Source organism: Hippoglossus stenolepis, chromosome 18 (assembly GCF_022539355.2).
Source record: "Hippoglossus stenolepis isolate QCI-W04-F060 chromosome 18, HSTE1.2, whole genome shotgun sequence".
Classification (NCBI taxonomy): domain Eukaryota; kingdom Metazoa; phylum Chordata; class Actinopteri; order Pleuronectiformes; family Pleuronectidae; genus Hippoglossus; species Hippoglossus stenolepis.
The window spans coordinates 13,646,568-13,673,208 of record NC_061500.1 but is presented as its reverse complement, the minus strand read 5'-3'; the positions used below and the strand labels follow the sequence as shown (position 1 = coordinate 13,673,208).

The 26,641-nt window shown below is 45.5% G+C and overlaps 1 protein-coding gene across 1 annotated transcript; it reads right to left on the bottom strand.

Moving 5' to 3' along the window:
• Positions 1-825: 825 nt before the first annotated feature.
• notch1a (notch receptor 1a) lies at positions 826-25,074 on the bottom strand. The gene is made up of 34 exons (XM_035141319.2): positions 24,818-25,074; positions 23,601-23,682; positions 16,162-16,424; positions 15,724-16,062; positions 14,426-14,548; positions 14,067-14,300; positions 13,471-13,626; positions 13,167-13,352; positions 12,926-13,039; positions 12,205-12,318; positions 11,770-12,003; positions 11,561-11,671; positions 10,159-10,351; positions 9,850-9,995; positions 9,612-9,725; positions 8,906-9,025; positions 8,638-8,790; positions 8,314-8,542; positions 8,002-8,203; positions 7,734-7,887; positions 7,429-7,613; positions 7,117-7,249; positions 6,773-7,030; positions 6,557-6,669; positions 5,878-6,449; positions 5,332-5,772; positions 5,090-5,235; positions 4,786-4,999; positions 4,562-4,646; positions 4,294-4,456; positions 3,879-4,177; positions 3,649-3,796; positions 3,437-3,534; positions 826-3,340 (listed from the first exon to the last, which is right to left on the bottom strand). Exons 1-34 carry the CDS (start codon positions 24,873-24,875, stop codon positions 2,084-2,086), a joined length of 7,437 nt encoding a protein of 2,478 aa, XP_034997210.1. The 5' UTR covers positions 24,876-25,074; the 3' UTR covers positions 826-2,083.
• Positions 25,075-26,641: the final 1,567 nt, after the last annotated feature.

The window sequence follows — 26,641 nt, the reverse complement described above, 5'->3', positions numbered from 1 at the left end:
TACTGGGTCAGTCTATGATCTGGCTCCAAAGACACTGGCCAGATACTACATGTCCCACAATGCAACTTTGTTGACTAGTAAAATCCCATTGTCATAAAATATCTCCTCTACCTTTTTTTTAAGATTTCTTCACATTTCCAGGTAAATTCTGCACTACTAGCAGCTTTCGTGGTGGTCAAACTGTTTTGTGGAGGTAGATTTAGATCCATAACTAAGTAGTAGAGGATATAAATCTACTACTGTAAAAATACTGTCAAATAGGTCTTCTGTAAGAAAGAGAGCAGTAGCAAGATAGTAGCATTTTAATGATATGATCGATACATCTAAAATTAGAGCATTTTTACAACAATAAAATGTATAACATATTATAACATACTGCATTTTATAGGATGATATATGTACGATCTATATGTATATAATTTGCATGTAAAATATAATCCTGTATAGTAACTAGAGGGTAAAATTGTAGGAGAAAAAGTTGTACTGCTCAAGGTTAAAGTACTCAAGTAAAGTGCAATCTTACACAACTTGAGTAATGCTGATCAATCAATTAGAAAAGTTATTATCAATGATACAAATATTGATTTGTCTAAGTTATAGTGTTCAGCAACAGCAGTCTCATTTTCACCAGTTTCACTATGGTACTACCAGTGTACCACCACTAGAGGGCGACATCCACCACCTCCTGTTGTGATGGGATACAGTTTCTTTTCATTCCTCTGTGATGGCTGTTGCATTTAATCTGGGGAACAACAAATAAATTGACTTTACTTGTCAACCATAGAATATTTCAGAAAAAATAAATGATGTTCAGAAAATAAGAAATTTGAAACTTGACAGTAGCTTTTATTGAATCAAGACAATTTTTACAAAACATTTTGAATCAGGAAATACTTTGCAAACTACAACTTTGCATGAACATTATCTTTGAATTACATCTTCTCTTTAAAAACATCTTTATCTCTGGATTAGTTTATAAAACATGACATTTTGACACTTTAGACAACACTCCTTCACGAAGTGCAGGCGATGCCATCAGACACACAAAGGTCCCCGGTTCTTTCACAAACATCGTTCTCCACCTTGAAGACATCTTCTGTTTTTTACAAGAAATCTCACAAATACATTGCTTTTCTGAGGAAAAACCAAACTCACACTGGCACTATTTGAAACTGTGGCAAATGTAACATTTCAACTTCCTACAGCAGGTCTGCAAATTTAACACTTGACAGGTTAAACATGGTAACCACAACCATTGATTTGAGAGGCAACATGACATAAAGATAAACAGTCCTTCCATCATAAATGATCACAATTCAAATACTCAGCACCAGCCCAGACCTTTATTCCAAAAAAAAGCAGGCTCAGGTTGATTCAGATGCGTTTTCCACTTGTGTTGAAAAGCATCTCTCATCTGATAAGAGAAGTTTGTTCTGTGCTTTCAGGTCCCAAATCTCCTACGAATCTCTCTCGCTCTCTTAACATGAGTGGACAGTGTAATAAGTAACATGAGAGGTGACTCTTATATATATTTGATCATCATCTAACTCAGTGATAAGACTTATAAATGTAGTTCAGTAACAAAAACCTGTGTCACTTAAAAAGACAAAAGAGGTTAAAATATAATTAATTAATACTGAAATTTTAAAATAATCTATAAAAATTGAAAAAAAAAAAATCTGTACAAACTTAATGCAATGCAAATCCCAAAACATAACATTTTTGAAGACCAATGCAACACAAGATTAAAATAAAATCCAGTGAATATAGCAACACAAGAGACAAATAAATAGCCAGTGTACACATCTAGGAGTCATTTATTTCTGATATACACTCCTTTGTTTCTAATCTTCCCATAGATAACAAAAAAAGAAATTAAAAAGCATAAATATAAAAGCATCTTCTTTAAATTTCAGGTCGAAAAAAGCACATAAATAAATACAAAATTACTAAAACGGTTCTTATCGTTAGTATAAAAACTGATAGTGAAAAAGGAGCGTCTTCAGTCTTGGATAGGTTTGTCACTCTCTGTCTTTGTTTTTATATATTTCTCTCTGAACTTAAGAGTCAATTCAACAAGTCTCTACTTAAACTGGTCTGGGATCAGATTCATCTGTGAGTGGATACTCGTGGGCGGGCTGCAGATGCCCTCTGACCAATCGGACATGTTGGAATGTGGGGACGAGCTGGACCACTGGTCAGGGGAGCCGGGGGAGGGAGTGAGAAACGGGTGGTCAGGGACCTGTAGCTGGTGGTTAGGTGTGTTGTCCATGGGGCCAGAGTAGCTGTGCTGGGAGGGAGGGGTGAGAAACTGGGTGCCGAGGATCTGCGTCTCCTGCGGCATCACAGTGTGGATCTGCATGGAGCGGCCCGAGACGTTGCTTTGCTGCATGTCGGAGCTGGTCAGCTCAATGCTGGGGAAGGTCTGGTTGAGGGACTGGCCGGCTGTGGTGGAGTTGGAGTTCTGGTGCTGGAGCTGCCGCGAGTGTGCCTGCTGCATCATGTGCGCGGATGAACTGAGGTGGCTGGTCTGCAGATTCTGGTAGCCCATGATCTGAGACAGAGTGGCGGTGCTGACGCCATGCAGGGGACCCAGCATGTTGTGGGATAAGGGCGCTGCTTGCGTGAAGCCTCCCTGCTGGCCTATACCAGGGTGCATCCTGGAGACCCAGTCACACTGGCCTCCTCTGCCTATGGAAGCCGTGCCCTGACTATTGGGGCTGGACACAGGCAGGTGAGAGAGACGCGGTGGGTTTAGGTCAAAAGACATACAGACCATATCCTTACCCATACTCATCTGGCCCATATGAGAGTCTCCATTGCCTTGTAGGTGATTTAGAGACATAGGGGGGGACTGCTGGAAGGGTGACGTCATGGGAGGAGAGGCCACATCAGATAGGTAGCCATGTGGAGACTCAAGGGAATCAACCGGCGAGAGGACAGCTGACGTGTCCAGTAAATTATTCTTCCCATCTAGAGACTTCTTCTTTTTCATCCTATTATCTTTGCCCCCGTCCTTCCCTCCTTTTCCCCCGGAGCTAATTTTGCGAACCTTCTTAGCAGAGAGGTTGGGCTTCAGGTTGCTAAGGTAGTCATTGGGTGAGCAGAGAGGCGGAGAGAGGCTGGAGGTGCTCATGTGGCCGTTGTGAAGCCCAGGACTCCTCACCACATTGTACTCGTCCAGGAGGCGGACGATGTCGTGGTGCATGCGCTCCTGGGCGATGTCTCTGGGCAGCTGGTCCAGATGGTCGGTGATCTCACGGTTGGCAAAGTGCTCCAGAAGGACCTTGGCGGTCTCGAAGCTGCCTTCACGGGCTGCGAGGAAGAGCGGTGTCTCCTCCTAAAAGACAAACAAACAGAGACAGGTCAAAAACAGGCAATACACAAGATATACTACTGTGCATGTAAGGGAGTAATTACATGTCATTTCACATACCTTGTTGTCTTGCATGTCTTTGTTGGCACCATTTTTCAGCAGCACCAAAGCTGCCTCGACATTGTTTACAGCCGCGGCCCAGTGAAGAGCAGATTTACCTGCAGAGAGAGAGGAAACAAAGAGAGTTAGTATCACACAACACCTGAGCACACTGAAGGATCCTGAAGGACTGTGGATCCTGTGAATCTTGATGGTGATAAAACGTTATCTACCTGAGTCGTCTGTGGCATTGGCATCGGCGTGGCAGTTGATAAGTTCTTCCACCATGCCCTCCACCGCCAAACGGGCAGAAAGAATCAGTGGCGTTGTTCCGTCATGCATTCGGGCATCGAGATCGGTGGCACGGTTTCGGATCAAAATCTGCATGAATAAAGATTTGTTTAGTTCAGTGCTTTCAAGCTGCAGGACAAACTCAAATCAAAACCTGGAGAGATGAGGTTACCTGGAACACTCCTTGTGCATCTGCAGCCACAGCGGCGTGAAGTGGAGTGCGGCCCATGTTGTCTTGAACGTTGGCGTCGGCGCTGGACTCCAGGAGGCGTTTGGCGGCATCAGAGCGGGCATACCGAGCAGCCAGGTGGAGGGCGGTCTCCCCCGTGCGGTCGGTCTGGTTGTGGAGGTTGGCTCCCTGGTAAATAAAGTCAGTGATGATTTCTGCCGAGGGGTCTTCTTCCTCTTCGATGTTTCCAGTCTCCAGTCCTCCACCGCTGCAGGAGGCGATCATCAGGGGAGTGAAGCCATCTGAAGGAGGAAGGTCGGGGAATATAATGAGCTCCCAATAATTTTTCATAATTTACAGGAGATAATAGTTTTATTGATTGAGAAAGTCTGACATCCAGTAATGTAAATGTACGCACCTGGTCCTCTAACATTCACATCCATGCAGTCGTTCTCTATCTCTCCCTGAGGAGGCGTAGGGGCGATGGATGGAATACGTAGGTCAGCAGCATCCAGGTGCTGCTGCGTCCATTTCCTGTGGTCAGTACGGTCGCTCAAATCCAACATCGCCTGCTCCTCAAACTGAAAGACAAACCAATCATCAAAACATCAGCATCGGTAGGCGGCACACATGAAAATGGTTGTGATTGGAGAATTTTGTAAGATGAGGAAATTCGCTAATCTTACCCTGAAGCGCCTGCATTCTGGATCCTCATCACCCCATTCATTTTGATTGTCATCCATGAGATTGATGTCTGGGTTTTTCATAGGCCTGTTGAAAAGAGGCAGATTAGACCACATACATGACATTAAATACAAACAGCACATGATACCGTTTGCTGCTGCCAGTAAAAGCCAAGAAAACACAGTTACAGGTAGAATTTAAATTCCACTTTTCAAAGTCTACTTACTTCAGTCCAACAGAATCCTCTCCCAGTGGCTCTCTGCGTTTCTTTTTGCTGGGTTCTGACACTTTGAATCCCTCTGGAAACCAGAGCTGGCCGTGCTCTCGCCGCCGCTTACGAGACACCAGAACACCCAAGCAGATGAAACCCAGAGCAGCCAAGCCCAGGAAGACCACGTACATGGGGTAGAGCTCGGAAGAAGGTGGAGTTGGTCTCACACCTGAAGAGATGGTCAAAGTCACAGAGGGTTACTTTAGGTTTCAATTTTGTGACCACTTTTAACCTTACATATTGACTGTAAGAAACATACTTGTGACAGCTTCAATATAGGGAACATTGAGATTCCCGCTGGAGGCCAGAGCTCCGAGGAACGCAGCTACATCTGTGGCGCTCTGGAAACATTCTGAAGACTGCTGGTAACACTGGCGGTTGTCGATCTCCAGGTACACCACAGACCTACAAGCAGAAATAAAAATAATATGTTAACATTCATAAGATTTTTCTGTAATGGCAATAAAAATCATTTTATCACTCAGTTTTTGTGGTACGCACCCTTTGACTTGCAAAGGATCCAACTCTCTGCGTTTCCGTGGGCTGACCACGGCGGACACGCGCTCCTTCACCTGACCCAAAACGTTGGCGGGCACTGAAGCCCACTCGGGCCAGCCGTCTGCAGAGCGCTTCAGCACGTTATGTTTAACCAGGTCCTGTTCGTTGCCATAGTAAGGGAAGATCATGGGTTCCCCTTTGGCATCGCGACGGAACACCACGTTGGTGTGGAGGACGCTGCTGAGCTCTCGGAGGAAGGTCGAGGAGCGATTCTTAAGTTGTTCTGGTGAAATGTGAACCACCAGAACCAAGTGTCCGTCAGCCAGCTTCTCTGGCATGTTGTTAGCACAGTCCAGACCGTCCCATTCACATTCTGCGTTGTTGCAGCCCTGGTCACAGTGACCGTCAGCATAGTGGTCTTTACAGTACTGGTCATACAGTGGGCTGAAAAACAGAAAAAGACCAGTTAAGTATACTGAAATGTTTGCAAACGCCCAAATCTATGGCAAATCACCAATACATATATTTTCATCTGTTTTCCATACTTACTTGCATTGGCCTTCCTGTCCTTGGCAGTCAAAGCCATCATAAAGGCAGCCAGGGCTGTTGCACTGACCATCACACTTCCCGTCGTTGAAGTATCGCCAGCACTGCAGCGCAGCCGAGCAGTTTTGCCACGGGTCATCGAAATTCAGCGAGCAGTCTCCTCCATCCCAACCACAAGCATGGTTGTTGCAGAGGGAATCGCAGATGTGGTTGCCTGCCCACTCGTCACACTGAGGAATCTCGCAGCTCACCTCCACTTCCGGAGGTGGGGTGATGTCCCGACCGAAACCTCCGATGAAGGAATAATCCAGGATGTGGCACAGCAGGCCGTTGAAGTTGCTGGGGCAGCTGCACTGAAAGAACGGGGCTTCTGAGGTGATCTGGCACGTTCCGCCGTTGTAGCAGGGGTTGGAGATGCAGAGGCTGTCGGTGGGGGTCTGGCACTCCGGGCCAGTGAAGGATGGTGGACACAAGCAGCGTGGGACTAGGTGGCCTGACACACACGTACCTCCGTTCCTGCAGTTCAGACTCCCACAGGAGCGAGAATCATACTCACAAGAAGAGCCAGTGAAGCCCTAAAGAGACAGAAATGCAAGGAGGTTATGATATTGTACTATACTTGAGGTTAAAAAAGTATTTTGTAGGATATGATGGTCTCAGTAAATCTCATAGCTGCACTCACAGGTGGACATTTGCAGATGAAACCATGAGGTGTGTTACTGGCAACAGCACATGTCCCTCCATTTCTGCAGGGTCTTCCTTTGCAGCCGTCGAACACTTTATCACAACGCTGACCTGGAGAACAGAGGTTAAACGGTTAAACACACTCGTGTACATTTAGACAATGCAGACAGGCATGTTGCATTCATGTTACGGGCTATTAGGTTCACATCGGTACCTGTATATCCAGTACGGCATTCGCAGCGGTAGCTGTTGGTGAGCTGAATGCAGTTGTACGACCCCCTGGGGTCACAGGGGTCTGACAGACACTCGTTCACGTCGCCTTCACAGCGCTCGCCCACGTAACCCGCCGGGCACACGCACTGGTAGCCTCCAATGCGGTCCACACACTTGCCATTGTTGAAGCACTTGGGCTCGTTGGTCAGTGGGTCAGTGGAGGGGTTGCAGTCATCCAAATTAATCTCACAGTGGACGCCTATGGGAGAAGGAAACAGTGGGTGAGGGGAAATCTCTACCCTCTGTATGTGTGCATGTGATGTTATATGTAGGTGTTCAGTTTACCTTGTGTTCCTCTGGGACAGGAGCATTTGTAAGTGTTGATGAGGTCGATGCAGGTGCCTCCATTCTGGCAGGGCTGAGACTGACATTCATTGATCTCTTTGGAGCAGTTTACACCATGGTAGCCAGGGAGACACTGACAGAGAAAAAAATATAGATTAATCATTATAGGTAAATCAGTCACTTAAATAATATTTTAAATTTTCACATTTTATTCAAAAGCAACTAGGAAAGTTTTGAGAAACATTTTGGTTTACTTTGTTAGGGTTCTAAAAGATAGATTTAATGAGCTTTTATTAAACTTATTATCCCTACCTCACAACTGTAGCCTCCCAGATAATCAGTGCATGTGGCTCCGTTCTGGCAAGGATTGGGTGAACATTCGTCTACTTGCTCCTGGCAGTAACTCCCGGTGTAGCCGGCCTGGCAGCGGCAGTAATGTGTGTTTCCAGCATCCAAACACTGGCCGGAGTTTCTGCAAAGGTGACCCACCTCTACACCTGAAATCCACAAGGAGGAAGTTACAGAATGTACAAAATCACTCTCAGGACTCACAGGTTCAAGAGAGGAAAGTTGGTTATATCATGTGATAGCAATTGAGTTTTGGCGGGCTATCGTACCTTGCTGTTTGGCTGCTACCTCGCAGGACACGCTAGGGATGTCACAGTAGATGCCCGTCCATCCAGTCTGGCACTGGCAGGTGTAAGAGGCTCCCTGCTGCCAGCACGAACCTCCATTTTTACACGGGGAAGAGTCACACCAGCGCACAAGATTCTAACACAGAAACAAAAAGAGAAAATATTTAATGACCTGTATAAATGGAGGCAACGTGTGAAGCAGACACAAAGCCGGTCACAGTTACTCAGACAAAATAAGACTTTTCCTTACCTGACAGTTGACTCCTGTGTAGCCATGGGGGCAGGTGCACTTGTACGTCCCATAACTGTCAAGACAAGTTCCTCCATTGAGGCACGGTTTGGAGTCACACTCGTTGATATCGTACTGGCAGTAGCTGCCGGTGAATCCAGGGAGACACAGGCAGGTGAATGCATTGATTCCATCCATGCATGAGCCACCATTGAAGCAAGAGCTGCAAGAACACAAGGAAATAAAAATGTTAACATATTACTTTGCTCACTGGATGTTGATAATTCAGCCAAGCTTGACAGTTGAATGAGTACAGATAATATTTTTTAGTACCTGTCAGTGCAGTCGTTGGTGTTGATCTCACAGTTGATGCCACTGAAGCCGGGCGGACAGGTGCAGGTGTAGCTGTTGACACAATCCGTGCAGTTGGCTCCATTTCTGCAGGGGTTGCTCTCGCACTCGTTTATGTCCTTCTCACATCTGCCGCCACGGAACCCGGGCAGACAGGTACATGTGAAAGTGTTGATGCCATCGTGGCACAGACCACCGTTACTGCAGGGATCTGAAACACAGAAAAGGAGGATGTAAGATTGCTGTTTGCTGGTTTGAAGCTGCAGACAATATGGGAAGTTGCAAAGGTGTGAATCTGTTCCATACTTGGTTTGCAGTCGTCAATGTCTGTCTCACACTTCTGGCCAGAATAGCCTGGCTGGCACTTGCACTGGTAGCCACCCATCGTGTTATGGCAAATTGCACCATTGCGGCATGGGCTCTTTACACATTCGTTGATATCAACCTCACATGTTTGACCTTGAGATAAAGAAAAAAGATAGTTTAAGAAAAAAGATTAGCCATGTCCAGTGGATGGATAAACTAACTGGCAGGACGTGTAACAGATGATGAACAGAAATGAGTGGATGTATACCTTGCCATCCTTCAGGGCAAATGCAGGAGAAGCTCTGGTAGTCGTCCGCCTCCTTACATACCCCACCGTTTTTACAGGGTCTGGGGCTGCAGGGGGCCAGCAGGATCTCACAGTTCTCACCTGGATGTGGACAAAGGACAACATCAGTATGTGTGTTGCACTGGTTACATAGAGAACAGTGCTCCTGCTTTACGACTTCACCAACAAATACGAAACTGCAAAAAGGTTGTTTCTAAATCCATGTTAAAGATTTCGTTTCTAAATCCCACTTCCTTATCCATTTCCATGACGACTTTGCTAAACAGGAAGGCCCTTCCTGTTCTTCCTGTTTCCTGCTATTGTGTGATCACAGACAGGAAACAGAACAGGACGGAAGTGGGAATAGGGCTTGGAGCCGGCTCCACTACTCCAGCTTATATTAGCCACTGTGGTATGTTATTCCAAAACACACACAAACTCTGTTATCCCTGCAAAGCAGACAAGCAGATCTTTCCACACAGAGGTGCCAAAAACAGACCATCCCTAATAGTGGCCGCTGGTTGATGTTTTCTAAAACAACAGAAGATAGGGTAGGACAGGACAAGGTGGGACGGGATGGTACAGGGTATGATAGGACAGGGATAGGATAGCAAACTGAGTCTTAACTTAAGTAACGATCCAGGTAATAGTCTGATCTTTTGAGTTTAAAAGCAGCTATGTGTCATACCAGTGTAGGGCAGCAAACAGTTGCACTTGTATCCAGCCACATCATCGATGCAGGTGCCCTGGTTTAGGCAGGGGTTGGAGGCACACTCGTTGATGTTAGTTTGGCAGTTAGGTCCTACAGTGGTGGGATTAGAGATCACACTTGGGTTAGATATCAGCCAACAAAGACACGCACTCAGTGTCCATGAGCAATGGAAAAGTAAGGTAGTGATGAGGGGTCGCAGGGGGTTATAACTGACCAGTGAAGCCGGCTCGGCATGTGCAGTGGTATCCGCTGGTCATGTCCTTGCAAGTTCCCCCGTTCATGCACGGGTTGGACTCGCACTCGTTATTGTTGATGTCACAGTTTGCCCCGCTCCATCCAGAGTCGCAGGTACATTTGTAGCTGTAGTAAAAATGTAAGAGAAAGTCAGTTACATTTATTAACTCCACGTAGGATGTTGTGTTTTTGTTTGTCTGTCTGACTTTCAAACTTAAAACCTAGATAATGAGTTCCCCTCTAATACATTTGGGTGCTCACTCATCTCAAAATTTTGATCTGTGCTCACCCATTGATGAGGTCCTGACATCTGCCGTGGATGCAGGGGTTGCTGCCACACTCGTCCACCTGAGACAAGCAGGTGGGGTCATTGTAGCCCTCTGGGCACAGGCAGGTGTAGCTGTTGATGCCGTCCACACATGTGCCCCCGTTGTGACAGGGGTTAATGGCACAATCATCGATGTTGATGTTACACATTGCTCCTGAAAGACAATAACGTTTGATTTTAGGAGGTGCAGCAAATATTCCTTTAGACAGACGTGAACTGATAAATATCTGCGCTGTTGGACACCTCACTTTTTGTTGTGGTATTCTTTGAGCCTTTATATGCTGCTAGCTGAGGTGCACTGTGTGGCTTTCGGACAATAGAGAGAGCTAACACTAAAGACTCCCTCAACATTCAACAGGCTGAAGCTGTGGCAGCTCCAATGTGTGCCTAGCCTGGCGGCCCCTGGAGGCCCTTTTGCCTCTCCCTCATTGATTGAATGGGGCCCTGTTGAATAGGCATAAGGAGCTGGATGGGAGAGGGGGGTGGTGTTGCAGGGAGAGGGGGAGGTGGGCTGTAGCTACTCACCCTATTCACACATGCACCACACCACCCCCCACAGAAGTAACCTCACCCAGGGCTGTTTACAGGGACAGAAGGCCAGACCCATTTCACACACGGCCGAGTAACAATTAAACCCCCCTCTGATCCCCTACCCGGCTCCCTCCTCCTCTGTTCCTCATCAATCAGGGAGGGAGAGCCCAACTGCCTGATCTTCAGTTACAATAGTCCTCTGTCCCTCTGTGTCTCAGTCCCGCCGTGCCCTCCACACTCACCCCGTCATCACAAAAAGATGGACGGGAGAAAAGAGGAGGAGGGATGCACAGCAGCCTGCACACACACTTGTTCCTCCCTGCCCCACTTTTAGCATAATGACACAGCTGCTACCGGTCAGAACCGGATCTGCTGGGCCATGAAAGGGACGAGGACAAGAGAGGTCCAGGGTTGTGATTGGGATGAGACTTTGTAATTTAAGTTTTATATTCTAGTTTATTACAGATAGTCAAGTTTAAAGTAGCACTTCAATGTGAGTTATCAGTGCTATTTCTCGTTGATAATCATCCGATATGTGATTAAATGCCAAGCGATTTTCCTTTTAAAGTATCACCTTACAGACTCTTTACAGGCTGAAACATCACAGCCCTTTCAAGCGGATGGCAAAGTCAGTGCTTTGTGTGTGTGTTTGCATGTGTAGCTGGTTGGGGACTGTGCTCCTCTCTCTATTACCCACACACATCCCGAACAGGCAATCCGACACCATTGTTCCGGAGCAGTGGGCCCGCCAGCCATCTGTCCTACCTACCCCTCCCAAAGCTCAGGGGACAATCCCACCGCAACCTGTAAACTCCACCCAGTGCTCGCTCACCTGTGTATCCCGGCTCGCACGCACACTCGTAGCCGTTGATTTTGTCGATGCATCGCCCATAGTCACAGGGTTTGCTCTTACAGTCGTCCAGGTTCACCTCGCAGTTGAAACCTATAGAATTGGAGCAGAAGTGAGCAAAGTTGAGGAGAATGTAGAGATTTAAGCTTATGAATTTGTCACAGTTAAACGTGGATGTCTTAAAGTCTCACCTGCAGTGCCTTTGGGGCAGGCACAGTTATACGTGTTCTCCCTGTCCTGGCAGGTGCCTCCATTCTTGCAGGGCTGACTCAGACACTCGTTGATGTTGGTCTCGCACAGGCGGCCATTGTAGCCGGGGTGGCAGTAGCAAGTGAAGGAGGCCAGGCCGTCCTTACAGGTGCCGTAGTGGCAGGGGTCAGAGTAGCACTCGTTGATGTCGATCTCACAATGCTGCCCTGTGTAACCTGGATGAGAAGAATACGAAAAATGAGTATCAAGAGGGACAATGGTAATGCTCATTTAAGTCAGTCACACAGAAAATTACAGAAGTGCACAGAAATTAAGGCAGTCAGTACTTCCACTAGTGACGTGCTTGAGCTAGTGGTGTAATCCATCTCAAAGTGAAATTTAAAGTAAAACATATGCAAAAAAAAAATCAGGTTTACCTTCAGTACATTCGCAGGTGTACTTGTTTGGACCGTCTGTACATTTAGCTCCATTTTTGCAGGGTGTGCTGGCACACTCATCAATGTCCACCTGACACAGGTTACCTGAAAAACCTGCAATTGGATTGGACAAAATACAGAATTTAAGTTATATTTAGATTATGCTTTAAAGGTGCATTTTTTTATCAGCTCGTTTCCATCGGGCAAAAAATATAATAAACAAAGAAGAGAAAAACTCATTTGCATCTGAAGTATGTCTGGAGGACACTGGAGGTCCTAACGAACCATTCCTCAACACTCCTTCCAGCCCCCCATCACTCTTACTGTGCAGGGAAATCTCTCTTTCAAACCACAACATAATAGCCTCCAGCTTACCAGGCCTAAACCAATCCCTGCCCCCAATTTTGGCGCTAAGCTCCAAAACAAACTCTCATGCCCGCCAAATATGCTAATGTGTCTGCAATCTGATGTGCTGCACGCTGGTCACCCGAAAAAAGTGTGTTTGACACGATTAGAAAATAGTAAATCATTTACATTCAATCTGAGAGCCATGCACACTCTACTCATTGACAGATACGTTAATGATCCACTCTTTTATAGCCCCTTCCCTGCTCCTATTGTCAGACCTAAACAGGGGATAAAAGAAACCTGAAGGATTGAATAACCTATTTCTAATACTCCATCCACGCTATCATATCTCCGGACCTGATAATGTTCTCACCTCTGGTGCACTCGCAGTGAAAGGAGTTGATCTTGTCAACGCACTTTCCATTGTTGAGGCATGGTTGGCTGGCACACTCGTCTGTGTTCATGTGACAGAACACGCCCTCATATCCTGAAAGTTATACAGTTATTAGTGAAAATGTTTTTCTTTTCTTACCCAAATCATTGTCCAAGTATTGAATAATGCTCCAAAATGATTCAAACATTTTTATTGTATCTGTTTAAACAAATGTTCCTACCTGGCATGCAGATGCAGTGGAACCCTCCGATCTGGTCCAGACAGGTGGCGTCATTGTGACAGGGATTAGACATGCATTCGTTGACGTCCATCTCACAACGAGGACCTTCATATCCTTGAAGACACCGACACTGGAAAGAGCCTTTGGTGTTGAGGCAGCGACCACCATGTTCACAGGGGTTGGCACCTGAAGCGTATAAAAAAACAAGATATCACACATATGAGGTCATTTATGTACAAGAACTATGAAGGATTGGACTTCTAATCTAAAGAAGAGGAAGGAAGCAGCTGGCTCTGTAACTTACCGAGAGAGCACTCGTCAATGTCCAGGTTGCAGGCGGACCCAGTGTAACCAGGGGGGCAGGTGCAGATTGCCTTGCCATTGACTGGGTTGGTGTCACAGTTGGAGCCCTTTTGACACGGGTTGCTGATGCAGGCGTCATCAAGGTGGCACAACAAACCTGTGAGCCGGACAAAATACACATTTTTGTCAAAAATGTTTCATTACGTTTAATCACTAAACATTATATAAAAAGAGATCAGGATCTTTGTAAACCAGGGCCAGATCCAGGGGTGGGAACAGGGGGGGCAGTGACCCCAGCTGAAATCTGATTGCCCTGAAGTGTCCCTTGTTAAGAATTAAAATTTTCTTTGCTTTTGAAGTACACAATATGCTTGAATTTTCTAAACATATTCGACAATGTGTGGCTTTGCTCTAAGCTATAAAGTTAACGGTAAACAAAGAATGGCTTAAATGTGCGTTTTACTGAATCAGGAATTGTGCATTGATTGCACAATTGATTGGACAGATAATTGGCCCCTCTGTGTAAATTGTGGCCCCTGATTTAGAAAAATCCCAGATCCACCTCTGATGGGCATACTCTGCCCGGAGGAGTCGTACCTGTGCGACCATGAGGACACTCGCAGAAGAAGGAGGCAACGCGGTCGTGGCAGGTTGCGCCGTGGTAACAAGCCGCGCTGGCGCAGTCGTCGATGTTCTCACTGCAGTCGTCGCCAGTCCACCCGTTAACACAGACGCAGTGGTAGCTGCCGTGAGTGTCATGGCACGTGCCTCCGTTCTGGCATGCGTTGGGCATCAGCTCGCACTCATCCACGTTTTCTGTGCAGTACTGACCTGACGGTTTAGAAAGAAAAGAGGGCATAAGCACAGTGTAAGGGGAAGTTTATGAATGTGCAAATTTTTGATTTTTTACTTCAAAAGAAAATGATATTCTTCAAAAAAGTCACACAAAAAATCACCTGTGTAATGTGGTGGACACTGGCAGTTGTAGGTGTTCACACCATCTACACACATGCCACTATTCTGGCAGGTGTGACCTGGACAGTCGTCGATGTTATTTTCACAGTGCTGACCTGTGAAACCTGAACAGAGAGGAAGAGGAGGCTGTGGTGAGTCTTAGAAAAAGATCTGGCAACATTTGCTTATGGTTAATAATCAAGATTCCCTCTTCCTCTCGATATCACGCTGCACTTAAGTGAGAGATAAGGTCCATTTATCCTTCTTTATCCTCGTGGCAGATTGTTTTATTGCCCTGTAGATGACAGCGCAGCTTGTCACCTCCTCAAACATCAAACAGCCAAGTGGGTGTTTTACGGCCACGAAAGTCTGATTAACTATCAAACCGCAGCTCTGCAGGTGCCTGTGCAGCTCCGCTATCTAAACGCATTCCAGCACGGACACCCACGAGAGACACACAGCGTGGGTTAAACTTTAACACACAACAGCACATCATCCCTTATTCATCTGCATATCTAAACAGCCTGCTCTGTGCTGGTCATACACACACAATCAGACAGTAAAACAGCAAAAGCATTGAGTCTTTCAGAGCAATAGAAATGTGCTTTGTACAATGTGGTTTACAGGGAAAAAGTTTCTCCTCAGCTGCTCCACTGACACTAAAGCAGTAATAAAAACCACACAAGATTTCCCAACACTGCAACACAATGAAAATACCAAATAGATTGACTTTATTGAGCTTTAAAAGAAAGTTTTTGTTGTGTATTTTTGTGTGTGTTTGACTTCATTGCCAGTGTGTGTTTGTATATACATTCATCTGTACGTGTGGCTGTTGGGGATTATCTGAAGGAAACGTCTGTACGACTGCATCCTGTCGGTGGAGGCTGGCAGGGAGAGAGAGAGCGGAGGGGGGGTGCTCATTCCACCCAATCAGAGTTTACGACAACAACAGACTGGTTTATAGGTCAACTGATGTAATAGAAAAACAAAAATGTTTGTGTTTTTGTTGCTAGACGAATCAGATCCAACTCCATATGGCAAGATAACCACTATTTCTTTCTGCTGACTTATGTGTTCATCTTTATAAACAGACTCTGCATTTGAATTTGCAGAATCAGTAGGTGAGTGAGAAGATTACGGGGTTTGACCAATCACCATTGAGCAGGCTTTGATTGTCTGCAGGTAAAACAGTCCATGTGGAGAGAAAACGAGGTGGAAATGCATCAGCTATCGGCTTTTTAATTGATTGCACTGATTGGCTGTGAGGATGCTTATGAGTAGAAGTATGTCTGTGAGATACCTGGCAGGCAGCTACAGTCATAGGTGGTGTCTCCCTTCTGGACGCAGGTGCCTGCATTGTGGCATGGTGAGGGGCTGCATGGCATGTAGCGAGTCTCGCAGTGTTTGCTGGTGTACTCGTGAGGACATCGGCAGTGGTACGAGCCCACCTCGTTCACACACACGCCACCGTTGACACAGGGGGAAGGACTCAGAGCGCACTCGTTGACATCTTGTTTGCAGGTTTGACCGTAGAAAGTGGACGGGCAGGTGCAGATGTAGGTGGAATCGAAGGCTGAGCAATGGCCGCCGTTTGCACACGGGTTGGAAGCACACGGGTTGGCAAGCTGGCATGTTTTGCCTTGAAAACAACACAGCAAAAGAATGTTATTAATAATTATGGTTCATGCAGAGATGAGGCAAAAATGCACATTGAGCATATAAAGTTTTTGCTGCATACCTGACCACCCAGGTGAGCAGCGGCAGCGGTAGGCAGTCAGGGAAATGAGATCACATGTCCCTCCGTTGCGACAAGGGGAGCTCATGCAGGCATGGTTGTTGGGGGTCAGGCATAGCCGGTCGGTGAAACCCAGGCGACACACACAGCGGAAATCAAATGTGTTGTCATGGGAAACTGGGCGGCATTCGCCACCATTGCGGCAGGGTGAAGGGCTGCAGGGGCTTGGGTACTGGCACCGGCTGCCTACGTAGTCACTGGGACACCTGGGAGAAGAGTAGAGAGAGAGAGGGGAAGCAGTTGTGGTTAGAAAAGTGGGATCTTTTTTTTTAATCATGGGAACAATTATCTAAACAAAAGAGGAATGAGAGGAGGGGGTAGACGAGGAGGGGGACTGAAAATTTCCCGCCCAGCAATGTCCCACTGCTGCAGGACAGGGATGGCATGTTGTTCTAGTGTGTCTCTCTGGATTAGACTCCCTCAAAACCCTGAAAACACACTCTGCTGGGACAACAGATGCCACAAAATAGTCTAGCCGTAACAGCCCGTTCCCATCTACCTTTCGGCCCCACGCTGTCCGCACTCATCCTGTATGATCGTAGAGATCAAGGGGACTGTGCCGGCCTCTGGATGTCCTATATGGAGCAATGAATTCAGGCCCTAAGCCCCTGGGTGCTTCCCTCCCATGCAGACCAAGGACAGGATAGAAGCTGCTACAGTCACATAGCTCATACTGGCTGCTTATGACTAGAGAAGACTCACAAACAGAAGCTGGACAAAGACTAGGACAGAATAGTTTTTTTTGCAATGTGAAAATAGATGATAAAAACGTGACAAATCATGAGGATCTCCCTTATTGTGTTTTACAACCTGCACACTGCTCAGACATTACTTTATATGCAGCTTGTACACAGCGGCAAAGTCCTCTGGTCACGTGCAGGATCCTTTTTAAGTCAGCAAAAAAGGTGTTTATGTTTGAATTGGGGCTTGTGTGAGAGTGTGTGGTTGTGCATATGAGAAGTGTTTATGTGCGAGGGACGGCATCTGTTGGCCTCCCCACTATCTCCGCAGGGAGCAGGTGCGCATGTTAATGAAGGCAGCTGTTGGACACGACTCCTCCCCCCCTCCTCCTTTCTCCTCCTCTCTCCCCTTATCCATCCCTCCCTCCCCTCTGTCCCCTTGTCAGATGGGGGTGCCGACAAGCCAACCTCTCCTCCGGGGAAATAAAGAACCCATGCGAAGTCAGCTGTTGCAACTTCTGTCTCTTGAAAAGACCCCCTGCACCTTCACAACCACCTAGTTCACTCTTGATTCCTCTCTTCCTTACCTGTTCCTCATTTAATTTCCCTTTTTTTGCCTTCCCAGCATCAACTCTTTCTCCCCTTCGGCTCACACTCAGCTTTCTCGTACAGCTCTATTTTCTCGTTTCTCCCCCTGCGTGGACTCTTTACAGCTCCCAGCAGTTTGCTTTTTACAGCGTTCCCCTTTTGTCACATGGGACTGCTGAAAACTCCCCTTGTTGACTTAGTTAGGTGAGACCAAATCTGGGAGTTTTTAACAGTCCCATGTGCCCCACACACACATCCCAGACAGTTGCAATTGGCAGAAGATTGCAAAAGCTTTGGGGGAGGCTTTGAAGTTTCCCTGCTTTACGTTACCAAGAAAAACACACTGAATGATCACTGTTTTGGTATAAAAATCCGTTCTGTGTGTGTGTGTGTATGTGTGTGACTAACTGTAATAGATACTCTTTGTTCTGAAGTCACTCCCGTCAGAGATAAAGATCCACCCCACACATGCTGCAAAACGCCGCACACACACCACGGCAACAGGTCTCTCCCAGCGATGCAATGTCCCCTCAGGCCAGAGCAGATGCTTCCTCGACCTCTGACCCCCCCCCAAACACTTTTGTGACTGTGGGATGGCCTCTTTGCCTTCTCTCTCCTCTCTCCCCACGGGGCCTGATCTGCCATCTGCCACTCTGGGGGTGACTTTATCCTGCCGACACAAAACCAGCCCCAGTGTGTGGTGGAAATGCCACCGCTGAGGGAAATGTTATGTAAATGACTGTCGCCAGTGTACAGTAGTCATGTCTGTGTGTGAGTATCACTTTTATACTGTGGGGGGTTGTCGCTTCATTTCATATTATTTATGAAAGTATTACACATAACCCTCTTCTCTGTTCGCTCTCACCACCCCCTCTTTTCTCTTTGAGCAGCCATTTGTCTCTGTCCTTTTCTCTTTCATTCATTTTGGCTAGTTAGCTAATGTTCCCTTGGATTTGTCTAATAATTAGCCAAGTCTGACCCCCCGGGGTACACATCTGTTGGTAAGACAGAGAACAGAACAGCAAAGCATGGCTCGAGGAAATGAAAAATGTGCTGTGCCTGGAAGGCTCTGAACTCCCATCACAAGGATCAGTGACTTTAAAACTGCAGTAGGTGCTTAACACTGAAAACAGTATGTGCACTATACATAGAATAAGTGAATTATTTGGTCAAGTGACTTGATTATTTTTAAAAGCTTTCCTGTAAAATGATTCCCCTTTGAGTGTGACATAATCGGCGAGCCAATGTGAATTTTTGAAGTACACATTAAAAATCTAAGTTGGTACTGTATAGAGTTGGATTTTTAAACAAGGTTCTGAAACTATTGTCTAAGACAGAGTCAACACCAAATGGGAAAACCAGAAATTCAAAAGTAAAGATCAATATTCTCTATAATTAACACGCATCAAAAAGATATAATTTTACAGTGATTGAGCCATTTCCTTTCCCAGTAGGAAGATTTATGAGGGTCAGTCACACCAACAAGGACACAGCGCCCAGTGACTAATGACTGTGAAGTCACTTCCATGCTCAAAACACCAGCTAACAACCACCAGGGTCATAACTTTTCCACAGTGCAGTCCACTGCGTGTGACTGAGTGATACACCTCCGCCTACTGACAGCACATTCAATACAATTACTCTCAAAACACAACGTCCCACCTTGCAGTCCAACAAGGAGAAGCACCTGCCTGCCGCTCCACTTTTCTTTACGATCATTATCAGTGACAACACATCTGCCTAAGTACCTCATAGCCTGGAGTCCATGAATCAGCCACAACGCCCGGGGTTGGAAACTGAACTGGGACCATTATGACTTAATCCCCACTCTTTCTTGGTTCTCTTAGTAGAAATACCAACAGCATTAAGGATAATGAGAGGTAACCAACTGTCCCAACGGATAACTTTTCCACTCTGGCACGTCATTTAAACGCAGATAAAGAAACGTGCAAGTGTACAAACATTTAACCCATTTAGCCCCCTGCTCTGACCGACCTGCCAGAGCAGTCTGTGTTGCTACATGTGTCTGCTTGTGCTGGTGCATGTGAACTTCCAGCACCCACTAGAGCCGAATAGCCTCTTATCTCTCTGCTCTGACAGCGCAGCTTTGATCGTCCCACTCTGAGGATCCCCAGACCCCTGGATCCCCAATCACTGCCCGGTCTCTATGTGTTCTTCTGAGGCCACCTCAACACTAAATGTCAGTCTATGTACTGATTATTTTCTTAAGGTTAAGCTCAGCTTCTTTCGATCAAATGTCAAAAGCAATATAGAGTTTCTGTATTTCTCTAGGTTAAATACGATCGAACCTTTTTCCTTAGTGTCCCCCCCAACCTTATTCACAGCTGTATCTCAGGGGCCCTGGCATCTTGGGAATGGGCCTAACTTGGGGAGTGGCAGCCGCGGGGCTTAAACCCCAATAAAAGCCTAACACCAGCAGGCACACTTGACCCAACCATGCACTTGTATGCTCCTGATTCGCTTAAACCCACATGGAGCTAAGCTTTAACAGAGACCTGCCCGGTAATCCTATAGTAGGACAAATGACGAGCAGCATTCCTTGGGGGAGAGTGGAACATCTTCTTGTTACTGGTACTGTTCTCGCTCCATACTGTCTTCAATGGTGAGACCTTTTATCATCAACATGCAACATCACAAAGCTCCGTGCGAGATCATAGAGATGGGATCAAAACAACCACATCAGACTTTCACTCAATTTTCTATCTTGCGTCTATTTCTGTTTGCCTTCTTGCAGTATTTGAGATATGTAGCGAGACAGTTGCAATGTTTTCTGGGTTTATTATTACCACTCACCTCAGACCAGAACAGTGTCTATTTCAGCAAAGCGGCATCGACAGTCAGCCAGCCACGCAAAGGCAAGGTTGAGGGCCAACAACCTTTCGACCTCGCCATGCCCCCATTACTGTCTCACAAGTGGAAACTAAATTTGACTCAAGCGGTGCTGTGCCCTCACATGTTTTAAGCGACATACAACAAAATGACTGGAGCGCCATGGGAAACAGGAAGCCCTAGACCTTCAGATAACCTCTTAGAATCATGACCGAGTGCTTCCCCATTACGTTGATTCACCACCACAAACTAAAGCACACTTTCGAGTCTAGACAAAGTTTTCCACAGACTGAAACCTTTTCCTGTTTTGAACTAATCGGTTGACCGAATATGATTTTAAGCAAGTTTGATTGATCAAATATATGTTGTTTCCTCTTTGTTCATTTTGAGTGTATAAAATACCCCGTGTACATTTATTCTGTATTTTGTCAAAAACATCTAACCGGAATCTGACTCATTGACTTTTGTTTTAACTCATGAAAACTACGTCATAGGAGTATAGCTAAGTATAGCTTCAAACAAATGATGAACAAAATGACTTGTTATTTAGCTTAAGACAAAAGAAAAAAGTAGCTATAGTGACATAATAGTACAATAGTACAATTCACTGGATGAGAATGAAAACTCCATAACTTGTATTGAAGGTAATTAGTTTAGCAAAGTAACAATAATTGCTAGATAATATTATCTTAAACCTCATGAATTTATGATAGGTTGAGGTTATGTTACTTTTAAATGACCTTTAAATGTATTATTTTGAAAATAACCTTATTATGCAGATTTTACTGTTTTAACAAAGTGGATGGAAATGTTTTGTTTGGTTAAAATTGGATTTTCCTTCACATACCCTGAGGCTTTGTTTCATTTAGGGTTTATGCCTGTTATTACTTTCATTCGGATGAAATAATCAGCTTTAAAACATATAAATTGAAAACATTACACACTACTGCAGTGTGTTGGACAGACTGAACATGTTACTCAACCTCCTCTGTTGTTATTGCCCTTTTACCGGTGTAGGTAGCAACATTTAACAAGAGAGCGTTGAAACAAAAGCTGAGCCTAATAAAACTAAGAGAGAGAGATACACAGCAGTTAAATAAACAAGACATAAGCCAGATCCAATTTCAGGGATGATCCCGATTGACGAGACTCAAATTAACAAGGGTTGATTTTTTTTTTTACCACCAGGAAGGACATAAAACATCCTTTCTGCAGGAAAGGGCAATTGAATATCAGTTTTGTCCCAACATAATCCCACTAAACCATTCCATTAGACATGTGATTACCACAGTTTAAACCAAGCCTAACATTGTTCTCTATGCCAACATGTGATTTTACTCCCTGTTCTCACACTCGTGGGAACTGTGCTAAAAGGGGATTTAAGCCTAAAATCTTACCACTCAAATCTGTGTCGCCAAATGCTTAAACACATGCAGCAAAAAAACACAACGCACAACATGACTCACAGCTAACTCCAGGAGCTGCATATCTGGGTTTAAAGCATGTTTTGCATTGCGACCTTTGACCTCCCATTGAACATTGTGTAACTGGAATAAACATCTTAACCTCACGCGGCTCATATCAGTCTGAATCTGGAGCATCGCTTTGACTCGGCTGTCACGGTGCCAGCCTCTTCTTCTCATCAAACTGTGTGTCAGTGATAAGTTTCCCCAGGAGGACTTTCCACACGTCACCAACACACATTCAGAGGGAAATTTGGCAGTTAATGTGGCACAACATCAGCCCCCCTCACCCCAGTATAGGGACGCTACACTCTGACCCAGGGAGTAGTGACGCTAAATTTCCCCCGTGCACCCTGTGACTGCTGGCTGCTCGGTTTGGCAGGGATGAATGATTAATGAGAGGGAAAGCGAGGAGGAAGAGAGAGTGAGGCTGGATGAAGTGATGCTCTTATCCTGTCCCTTTTTTTTAATTGGGCCCGAGCAGAGATGGGGACCACAATAACAGCTTTGTGGAGGAGGAGGGTGGAGGGAGACTTTCAATGTGCACACGTGTGTGCGTGTGTGTGCGGAGTGTGCAGATTAGATATTGTGAGTTTGTGGCCCTGGACTAGTAGCATGGGCTCTTAAATAGTCCCCCCTTTTCCCAGCAGACCGGTGAATTGCCACCCCCCATAACCACATGCCCCGAGGGTAAATCAGGCCACCCCTGAGCTTTTTCACAGATACAGACAATATAACACAGGTGGAAATCCCAGATATTTTTCCTCTTTCACAAAATATCCAAGATTTAACCAGTTAGCAACTCACAGACTTACATGTAGCAGCTAATGGGAATATGTCAGCATATTAAGTATCTCAAACTAGTGACAACCCAGCCAAAAGAAACGTCCCACAATCTGCCTCTCTGTCTGTTCCCACTTGTTTGCCTTCAAATTTCTGCACTTTATTCCAATTAATCTCACTCTCTCGACATCCAATCCAATTACATTTCTCGGCCATCTGGCTTTCTAATGGAGATCACAAGCCGGTGAGGTGGGGGGGGGACGGAGACGGAGGAGGGGGTGCATCCATTCAGATAGCAGAAGGGGGAGTTTTAAGGTTAGTGGGGGTTGTGGCAGTGGTTCGATGTGTGTGTGTGTTGTGGGGCGGCTGTGGCATGATGGGAAGCCCCACTCAGATTAGTCACACAGCATTATTCTGACTGCAGGACAATGGGCGACGGGCGGCGGGCGAGCCCCAGCTGTCGCCCGTGAAAGAGCAGAAAAACAAGATTTAAGACTGGACGCGTCCTCTCACTTTGCCGGCGAAGGGGTCTTGCATTCATTAACAAGCCTACTGATGGAGGGGTGGGGGGTGGGCTTTTTTTGTCTGCAGCCTTCCCTCTCTCACCTCTCCAGCACTTTGGAATTGCACTCTCTTTTCACTTCTTCACTTCTTAAACTCTTTTCTTCTTCCGGGGAATGTGTGCAGCCTCACAGAGCAATGTGACTCCTGGAGGGGTACAGGAGCACCACACCGGGCCAGAGGAAACTCAAGGGCCTCCTCTGGTTGCTGGGCACAGGGCCCGCTCAAAGGCTGGAATGGAGAGGGGGAATATGTGGCCCCCTTTTCTTTGCAACTAAGAAAAAATCCTTTCAAGTTGCAAAATTACACTACACTGCACTTCTAAAAGTTCCACAACACCTCAATGAGCTATGCTACAAAGCGGCAAGATAGCATGAAATGTTAATGTAGTTGTGGTCTAAACTGCAACATCTGGGTCATTGCATGTTGCTGCTTTTTAGTTTTGCTTGTTACTTACTTGCATTCTCCATTTCCATTTAAGGTGGCTTCACACCTTCCTCCATTCAGGCATGATTCAGTGGATATGGAGCATTTTAGACCTGTTGAATGCAGGAAAAATATTAAAACTCATCCTTGATCCAACATGAAGTCATATAACAGACATTTATTTATAGTGCATGGGAAATTACACATATTATTAGTGCATTGTCAAACAATCTGTTTGGGATTAAGATGGATTAAGCATTCCAATTTAAATTATTCACCAGTGAGATTTTTTTGAGACAACTTTATTCACAGGAATGTAATATTTAATGCACACTCGCACACGCCTGCAAGTCCTGGTTGATCTTTTAATTGATTTGTTACACAGTCGCCCGTGGGGAATATTGGGTGGCTAGGGGGGGTTTACAGTGGACAGCGGTGAGTCCGGAGCGGACGCGTGGTGCGTGGCTTGCGTGGGGGTGAACGCGCAGCAGCAGCAGCAGCTGCGGGGCTCAAGATGCGGAACAAAAGAAACCAGAGTCCAGCACGAGCCATAAAACACTCTCCTCGGGCATTGTTTACCACCGGCAGACGGGAATAACAGCACCTCCTCCTCCCCCCACCACCACCACACTCTCCCACACTTGCAGACAAAAGGTGCACCCCTCCCCAGCGTCCCCCCAACACACGCACGGACTTCCATTATCTCCCATGCTATTTAAAACCGGTTTCTCGGAGCAATGTAAAAAGAGAGGGAATTCCCTTTACAACTTAAAACTCACTATTTTCCAGTTAAATATAATGAAAGTGTGTGGTTAGAATAAAGAAAACAGCCAATTAGAGGCAGTATAGGTTTAAGTCCACATGATAACACGTTTAGAATTCATTTGTGCATTAAAAGTAGGCCTATAAAGTTGATTACCTGTGCAGACCTTACTAAACAGTTAACTTTGAAGTGCGCAGCCAAAGCGCACCGCAGCTTTTGGCTCCTGCACTTGTTGTGTGCCAATTAAACACGAGTCTACTAAAATAAAAGATGGAGTGAAGGGGATTCATTGGTGCCCTAATCTTCTGCTCGCAATAACATGGCTCTTAGATCAAGTTTACAGGATTGCACCAACTTCTCAGAGGAAAGATTTGATGTGGTGGAGCTTCCTTCCTGAGAATCGGCCGTTGCGCGCAGCCTCCTGTGTGTATGAGTGTGTAAATCTGTGTGTGTGTGTGTGTGTGTGTCTGAGAGTCTCAGTTTACCTTGTGAGAAGACGATCGCCGGAATCAGAAATGTCAGTTTCACAAAGAAACGATACATTCCTCCTCTTCAACTTCACAAATGTCGCTGAATCCCGCGTAGGGCTCTCATAGATCCACCAGTTTGGTACACTCCAGATGTGGGCTTGAGGTGAAGAAAAAATAGTCCTCTGTATGAGAAAAAGTTAAATCCGACACAGAGAGGAGGAGGAGAGAGACGGAAAAGCGCAGGAATCACTTCATAGATGTTAACCTGGTGCTCTCCGAGTTCTCAATGAAATCTAGAGGCAACTCTACAAGTTCCTCCCACTCCTCCTCCCCCCCCCCCGTTCCTCCTCCTCCTCTCCCCCTGTCCTTTTCAGACCAGATAAAAGCTGCCTCTTTCTCTCTCCACACGCTGTTAGAGGCACAGACACACTCTCTCCTCTTGCTGTCCAGTGTAGTCTTTTGAAATTAATAACAATAAACAGTGGTGGAGAATAAACACATTTACTCAAGTGTTCGACTTATTTGGATACAAAGGCACTTTTATTTAATTTCTTCTATTTTACATTATATTTCTTTTTACATTTACTCTAGAACATGCAATGTTATCTTTACTCCATTATATTTATCTGGCAGTTATATAAATACTGTAGAAATCATGATTGTACCTTAGTTTATAAAATATGATCAATTATTGTACATTTATAATGTAGACGCAGTGCATCTATCTATCTATCTATCTATCTATCTATCTATCTATCTATCTATCTATCTATCTATCTATCTATCCATCCATTCAACTGATCTCTGCTCATGTTTAAAACAATAACCTTCACTCAGGAGCAAAATTCATTCTTTGAACTTAAAGACATAATAATGTAACATTTATTCTGAGAATTATCAATATGGATCGGCTGATATGAATTTCTTTATTATTTTTACTACAATGTCTGTGCACATATAATCTTTGGCCATATCGCCCAGCACTATAATTTTGCCATGATATTCCCACTTGGAGGACTTTGCTTTTGATAGGACATTTTGCTGATAATACTTGTAAAGCACCATTATATTTATGAGTAAAAGAGCTGAGTGATTGTTGCATAACTAGAAGTTAATATTTAATGTTAAATCAAAAGCCCGGCGATCCAATCCACTGCACTTCACACTTTCTGGTTTGAGAATCCGGCTCTTCCTGTATCTGCTTGTAAATTGATGCCTCCGAACCACAGAAACTTAACTCATGTAATAGAGATATAGTTAAGTTCTTGTTACAGTTTCATTTTCATATCACAACTTCCCGCAATAGCCAGGGTCTTAAAAACACATTTAGAATCCCTCTAGTGACGCCTTTTTGCATTGTATTTCTATGTTTCATTCAACATATACTTTTGTACAGTAATTACAGTACAGACACTGAAAGCTCTTTTTTCACCCTCTCTCTCTCTTAGGGCAAGTGAAACTGTCAGGGAGTAGCTGTGGAGTTTCTGCACCCCAGGGCAGAGATTATTTTATTATGAAGCCCACGCACATGCTGGTCCTTCTGTCGGTGTGACGGCCAAATGGACTGATGCCAAAAGGGGCTAGGTCTCTTGAGGTGCACGTAGTGTGGGAAACACAGGGACGAAAGAGAGAAAAAACAGGGAGAGTGTGCAGCTACAATCATATTACGTAGCAGAAAGAAAAACACAAATGTGAAGTGTTGAGGGAAGGTGTTGGACATATGAAATAACAAAGATGTGTACAGGCATGCAGTGTGATAGTAGGGGAACACCTGAACCAGCGTGAGAAGTGTTAGATCCATCAGGCACACGCCCGGCTCAAGTGATGGCGTGCGGTTGA

Bases quoted from the DNA above. Each gene is read 5' to 3' on its own strand.
- notch1a (XM_035141319.2), bottom strand. From the start codon at position 24,875: ATGTATCGTTTCTTTGTGAAACTGACATTTCTGATTCCGGCGATCGTC. The intron at 9,726-9,849 runs GTCAGTTATAAC...CCACCACTGTAG, and splicing joins ATGCCGAGCCGGCTTCACTG to GACCTAACTGCCAAACTAAC. The intron at 4,647-4,785 runs GTAAGTAGACTT...TCTTTTCAACAG, and splicing joins GAGGATTCTGTTGGACTGAA to GCCTATGAAAAACCCAGACA.